Source organism: Benincasa hispida, chromosome 5 (genome assembly GCF_009727055.1).
Source record: "Benincasa hispida cultivar B227 chromosome 5, ASM972705v1, whole genome shotgun sequence".
NCBI classification, from domain to species: domain Eukaryota; kingdom Viridiplantae; phylum Streptophyta; class Magnoliopsida; order Cucurbitales; family Cucurbitaceae; genus Benincasa; species Benincasa hispida.
This window is the reverse complement of record NC_052353.1, coordinates 5785377-5792068: the sequence shown is the minus strand read 5'-3', so window position 1 is coordinate 5792068 and position 6692 is coordinate 5785377. Positions and strand designations below refer to the sequence as shown.

At 34.9% G+C, this 6692-nt stretch overlaps 1 protein-coding gene across 3 annotated transcripts; it reads left to right on the top strand.

Moving 5' to 3' along the window:
• Positions 1-538: 538 nt before the first annotated feature.
• Positions 539-6248, top strand: LOC120078112 (tryptophan synthase alpha chain-like). Of its 3 annotated transcripts, none has more exons than XM_039032332.1 (10): positions 539-703; positions 959-1056; positions 1805-1951; positions 2041-2106; positions 2261-2369; positions 3186-3262; positions 3823-3900; positions 5529-5606; positions 5749-5808; positions 5891-6248. In XM_039032332.1, exons 2-10 carry the CDS (start codon positions 985-987, stop codon positions 6023-6025), a joined length of 822 nt encoding a protein of 273 aa, XP_038888260.1. In that variant the 5' UTR covers positions 539-703; positions 959-984; the 3' UTR covers positions 6026-6248. The 3 variants fall into 3 exon arrangements, with proteins under 3 accessions (XP_038888260.1, XP_038888259.1, XP_038888258.1); XM_039032331.1 differs by having other exon boundaries at positions 952-1056; XM_039032330.1 differs by having other exon boundaries at positions 840-1056.
• Positions 6249-6692: the final 444 nt, after the last annotated feature.

Genomic DNA, 6692 nt, shown 5'->3' with positions numbered 1-6692 from the left:
TGCTAGTTTGCTTATTATCTTTACTATCGTTTCTAATTGTTCATCTTTATACTATCTTGTGTATTTTTCCTTGGAGTTTATAAATAAAATCATCTAGAGTTATGCTCTGTTCTTGGGAGTGTGTTGTTAGGAATTTTCTATTTGCAAGTGAAAGGATTCTAACACATTAAAGAAAAGCATAAAAACATTCAATAATTGAGCAAAAATTGACTAAAATTTTAAGTTTTAAAAAATATTTTTGAGTGCTTTTCAACCATTCATGTCGATGTCGAATTCAAGAAAATGTAAAAAATATCATGTTATGAAATTTTAATACTATGACAATAATTCATAAAAGAAAAAAAAAATCAAAATCAACACGAGCGTACCTCAATTGACAAAGTACTTATACTTGATCTCGATCTCGAGATTAGAGGTTCAATTTTCTTACACTACACTTTAATTACAATCCCTTTCCAAAGAAAAAAAAAAAAAAAAAAGAGTCAAACCAACAAAATTCACTATATCAAAAAGTATTCCGCCGCCAAATTTTCTCCTCAGGTTCTCGTAAACCCTGGAGACAAATCAGCAGCAGAATAGTGGCTACGAGTCGCTATAAAGTTAATTTCCAGACAAAACCAAGGCGGCCAGTTAGAGATCCCTTCCCGTTTTGATAACTGCAGCCGTTGAAAATCGAAACTGAACTTCTCAGGTTCAATATAAGGTAAGATTTCATTTTCTTTCCATATGTGAATTTGAAAATTTTGAACTAAATTCAACTTTAATCGGACATAAAACCCATTTGTCAATCCAAAATTCCATCAAACCCTCTTTTGTTTTGCTTCGAATTTGAAACTCAGTGAATTCCCGACCGTCATTTACCTCCAAATGGACATTTCTTTCAATTCTTCGAGGTTACTTCGATTCAACAAGATACCCACTACCCTTATCTTTCCCACTCATCCTTGTAAGATTTCAGTCTTCCAAACCAAGCGGTTTGTTCCAATGGCTGCCCTTACAGCCTCCCCAGCTGTAGGACTGTCCGAAACATTCAGCAAATTGAAGGAACAAGGCAAGGTGAAATTTCTTACCATTTACTATCTCCAACTTTATTTTTGACATTTCGTTTCTGGGTTCTTCGTTTATGTTTGTCCTTGTTTTGTTGTTGAATGTGATTTTTGTATGGATGACCCATTCTCAGCCTCCTAGACTATTAGTGACCCGCCCCAAAAACTAATGGAAATTAACCTTTATATAGTATCACGTTAAAGGACATTTCTTCTATTGTAGCTCTAACTTGATGGCTATGTCTACCTTGATCTTCATTTTTCTGTATTCTACCGCAATATTCCATGGTGAAAGCACAGCAAAGTTGCTAACGAAAGAAAACCTCATCACTGTTGCTAACAATATAGCCTTGTGAAAGAAGAGAAAGATGAGAATAGGAGATTCCAAGGCGACAATAATTGTGGAACATGATTCCATTGAGGAGTTCACCGGAGAAGCAGAAGCCATAACGGCAATAGCTCCACCACCGTGGGTATTATGAATGGGCATAAGCATGGTTAACGTCAAGGAGAGGAGGAGTAAATGAATTCAGATTCTGAGAGGGTTGTTTATATGGCCATTTCTGCAGCTCCAAAAGCTACAAATCTAATTGTTAGCAACTTTCCTTTGCTTTTGCCATGGACTGTTGCAGCGGAGTGGCAAAAGCTTGGGAAAATGAGGCCATCCGATTAGTTCTATGATAGGAGAGACATCCCTAACGCGATACTAAATTTTTTTTATTGGTCAATGTTGTCTTAAAGACATACTTGTTTTACAGGTTGCATTTATCCCCTACATCACTGCTGGTGATCCTGATCTTTCCACCACGGCTGAAGCACTGAAGGTTCTTTCCACTCATGGATCAGATATAATTGAACTTGGTGTTCCATATTCGGATCCCTTGGCAGATGGTCCTGTTATACAGGTTGCATCTCGCTCTCTCGTTCGCTCTTCATTTCTCCATTTTTAATGTATTGTTCCTTATTCAGTTATCTTGTGAATGTTTTTTGGTAGGCTGCAGCTACTCGGTCCTTGGCTACGGGTACAAACTTTAGTGCAATCATTTCTATGCTGAAGGAGGTAATATCATTGTACCATGCAACATGTTGTAGATGATATCAATATCTTTTCCTCTTCCACTTTTGGTCCTGTCTGTATATGCTTCACTGCCCTTTAGTTTCTCATTAATGGAATTGAAAGTCGACATATTTTTGTTTTGTTTCCGGCTGCTTAGGTCATTCCTGAACTGTCTTGCCCAATTGCCCTTTTCTCATACTATAATCCAATTCTTAAGCGTGGGATTGGGAACTTCATGATGATAATAAAAGATGCTGGTGTACGAGGTAAGTAATGAATTCACCCGATCTTTTGTAATGAATTATGTTAAACTTTTTTTATCAACTTTCTTTTTTCCCCCACTTTTAAGATAACATGACTAGGCTAGGCCAATTGTCAGGTTCCAAATGTTAGTGTTGGCCTTTGCTCTAATTTGCATAGAAATCCCTGTTGTATTTACTAAGAACATCATTAAATTGTCAGATTTTTATCCCAGTGAATGGTACAAAGTTGAAGAAGGTATTAAAAAATAATTATGGTTTTGGACCCATTATGTCATTGGTTAAAGAACATAATATTCCAAAGTCTTTGTTTCAAATTTACTTTCTTTGTGCACTTGGTGTGAGGTTCTACTATGCTTGTTTCTCGAATCACGAATTTTGCGACGTTTAGCTGAGTTGTATTTGAAAACAAGAAATAACTCCTTGTCTCTGTATGTTAATAGAAAGGACAGAGACATAGAGAAATATTATGCAGTCCGTTTCACTGTTATGCAATTATTTAACTTAAAATCATCAACTTCGCGAAGAGTTGATGACTATTCAAAAGTGAATAATGTTAAGATTGAAATGATTATGTGATACACCTTTACTTATGCTATTACTCCCAACGTTAAATCAGTGGCAGTATTTGAACTTGACTTTAAAATAGGGATACTGTATCTTATGGTATCTAGAGAATTTCATGAGTTTCATTACATTTTTACATGTTCTATATGATAACCTTAATGTAATTTTTCTAGCTTAACAATGTTCCATGGAAAGACACCGTTCTTAACTTTAGGTTCATGAATATGTTTGTAGTTACATTTCACATTCTCGCAGGGCTTGTTGTTCCAGATGTTCCTCTTGAGGAGACTGAAATTTTGAGAAAAGAAGCTGTAAAGCACAATATTGAGCTGGTGAATTCCTTCTCTCATATGGCTGTATAATCTGTCGATTACTAGTTTCTAGGTTTTAATATTTATTTATGATTTTAACTTAAAGATATTGAACATAGTGATAAATGGCCTCTGCATGAGCCTAGCAAATGGAACGGTATGAGGGTCTTGATAACTGCTCCATTGATTCCACACATAAATTAGGGGCATAATTTGCAGCGCTGAAGATTAGTATATTATTAACTGTAATTAATTGGTTGAACCTGCAGATCTAGTGTATTTTTTTAATTAATATTATTACGATTGTTAAGGCAGAAAAAGTTGCCTTGAATGCTGGAACTTCTTTTATTGTTGAACTGTACTGCCATGCATTCTTTTCATCATCTCTAGAGTTAAATTATTGAGGAAATAAGTAGCACTTCGTTGAGCTGTTCTTCTTATATTGACTTAATTATACATCATTAGTTGTTATACAATTTCCATTTATGTCGTAATGCTTTGTCCACGAAACCAGAAGAATGGGCAGAGTGTATTGTTTCCAGATATTTGTTTGTTCTTAGGCATTTTTTACACTGCTAAAGGTACTCTTAACTACACCAACCACGCCCAAAGATAGGATGAAAGCCATCGTTGAAGCATCAGAGGGATTTGTATATCTTGTAAGATATTTTTCTGTTTTTATCTCTTTATATGCAAATAGTTCTGACTATCTCATTTTGAGGCTTCTTTTAATTCCATGATAATTAATATAAGGGGGGAAAAATATGTTCGCAGTGTCATCAAAATTTTTTCTTGAAATTGTCTTGCTAGTCTGTATCACGATTGTATATCTAGAGTGTTCCAAAATTCTTTTCACCATGGTATTTTATGTAATTATTAATGAGAATTTCTACATAGTGATATACATTTAAGGTAAGCAAGTTTTGATTCCTCGCTCTCAACGTATCCATATAAGATCATTACCAAAGTTCTAGCTGAAAGACTTAAAACGGTTCTTTCAAACTTGATTACTGAATTTTAACCTTTCATTGAGAGAAGATAAATCGCTGATACTACAAAAGATATAAAGGAAATCCAACAATCATCCATGGAAAACCAAAAGGGAAGATTAAGGGTTTTGGAGGAATTAGACCAGAGGACCTATTGCCCCTTTTTCTTTTTACCCCAATAGTTAATTATCTCAGTAGACTCTTATTAAAGATCTTGATTTTGGATCAGTGGAAAAATTCATTTATTACTTTTTGATGAGAAACCAAACTTCTAACTTAGAAAACAGGCGAGATCAGACATAAATGAACTTTGCTACAAAAGACGACCAACAAAGACGAAAGTTAAAGTAAATGTTTTAATTGTTAAGCAGCCTCAATGTAAATCGCCTCCAATCAGATAGTGTCGTCCTGCTCCACTCCTGAATGTAGCTTCAATATTTTAAATTCTTCAGTTTTTGGGAACCTCAAGGGTAAACTGTAATCAATAATGATCTGGAAGTTCAAAGCTCTACCTTTGTAATGGGTTGCAGCATTGAGAAATTGCACACATCCTACTTGGGTCTTCCTTTTAAGTTTTAACAGTAGTCTATGGAGTTTTGTTCTTTGACTCTTGCCATAGAAAAAAACCTAAAGCTATAGAAGCAGAAAAGGCTGATTTTTTCTACGGTAGGGAGATTAATTTTCAATCAAGCCTCTCTCCTCTAACCTCTCTATAACTTACCATATTTCTCCTCTTCTTGTGCCAAATAATTAATGTAAAGCTTATAATTGGTATCTACTGGTTACCCACATTAAGGAAGGAGGCACGGTTGGTGGACTGAACTGAAAACAGTCTCTTCTTTCAAAGGATTTCAGTACGGGGTAATTTTTGTTTTAAAACCCATTTTCACCTATAAAAATGGCTTTGGAGTGTCACCTTTGAAATATCTTTGTGGAAGAAAGTGGTTGTTGCAAAATATAATGTTACAAATGGGGAGTTGTTGACTGTTCCGTCTTCCGTCAAATTCTATAAAGGCCCTTGGGAGGACATTTTGAAGATGAAGAGCCTTCTTTTTTATGGAGGTAAGTTAGAGAATAACAACAGAATTGTGTTGGGAGAAAAGAGATCGTCTTCTGTTTTGTGGGAGCATATATTTTTTTTATCGCTTTGTTTCCATGCGCTAACAGAATGATAGACTGCGTTGAAAGAGCAAGGATTTTGGTGAAGTTAGTAAAATACAATTATTCTCTATGTTACTTTATATATTATCCGTTTTTGTCCGACTTGCATTATGAAACTTGTTTTCATTCAATTATAGGTGAGTTCTGTTGGAGTTACCGGCGCCCGTACATCAGTGAATGATAAAGTTCAGACTCTCCTCGAGGAAATTAAAGAGGTGTCTCCTCTTAATTACTAACAATGACGTACTTGTAATAGCTACAAAATTGTAATTAGTGAACTTAGTTGTGCACTTTGAAAGCTGTTAGTGTTTGAAACCAAGCAGTAACACAAGTCTCACGCTCTACTTTGTTTGACAGGTAACAGAAAAACCAGTAGCAGTAGGTTTTGGTATATCAAAACCCGAGCACGTGAAACAGGTAAAAGAATGTTATCATACACCAAAACGGTTTATTCGTCGTGCATTTTTGTTGGATAATATGTCGTGGTGTTTGTCCATAGGTGGCTAGCTGGGGTGCTGATGGTATCATAGTTGGTAGTGCTATGGTGAAGCTGTTGGGTGAAGCCCAGTCTCCTGAAGAAGGATTGAAGGCACTTGAAAACTTCACCAAAACCTTAAAATCTGCACTCTCCTAATAAATTTTGATGGTATAACTCAGGCTGTTCCTTTCATTTGTAAACATGAGATCAACTAGCTCTGTTACTGAAGTTATACTTGAAAATTTTCTTTTTCCTTTTGAAAAGAAGAAGACTGTTAGTTTATATTATCATTAGCATATTTTCTAGCATTTTCTTGGTAATCACTGGATGATGATTAGGAGAATAATATTTCAAAGCCTTATTGCATAATCATTGTCAATGAGGCCCAACTGCCTGATCTTTAAGCTTCATCTCAGATCAGTTGAATCTTAGGACCAATTAAACACGGTATTCTCCATCAAGGTGGAATGAATTCTGTTTAAGGGTTTTTTTTTTTTTTTTGTCCATTACTTAATTAAGTTCAAGTGAAGAGGGATGATATTGCTTGGTAAAACATTTGTATTTGGTAACTGTTTTGGCTAAGGTAAATATATAAAAGGGTAATTATTTTTTATGACAAAATTGCTGGAAATATTCTCAAATGTAGCAAATTGTAACTATATATCAATGGTAAATACTGAGAGATAATGACATTTTGCTATATTTATAAATAAGTTAACTCATTTTCTTATATTTGTAAATACCTAATTTATAGTTCTTTTACCTTTGCCCCAAGTGGTGCATCCTTTGTTCAAAATATACCAAGGGTATGAATAATTCAGGT

Excerpts from the sequence above, each read along its gene's own strand:
- LOC120078112 (XM_039032330.1), top strand. The coding sequence starts at position 868 with ATGGACATTTCTTTCAATTCTTCGAGGTTACTTCGATTCAACAAGATA. Across the intron at positions 1,952-2,040 it reads CAGATGGTCCTGTTATACAG|GCTGCAGCTACTCGGTCCTT; the intron begins GTTGCATCTCGC and ends GTTTTTTGGTAG. Across the intron at positions 3,901-5,528 it reads CAGAGGGATTTGTATATCTT|GTGAGTTCTGTTGGAGTTAC; the intron begins GTAAGATATTTT and ends ATTCAATTATAG.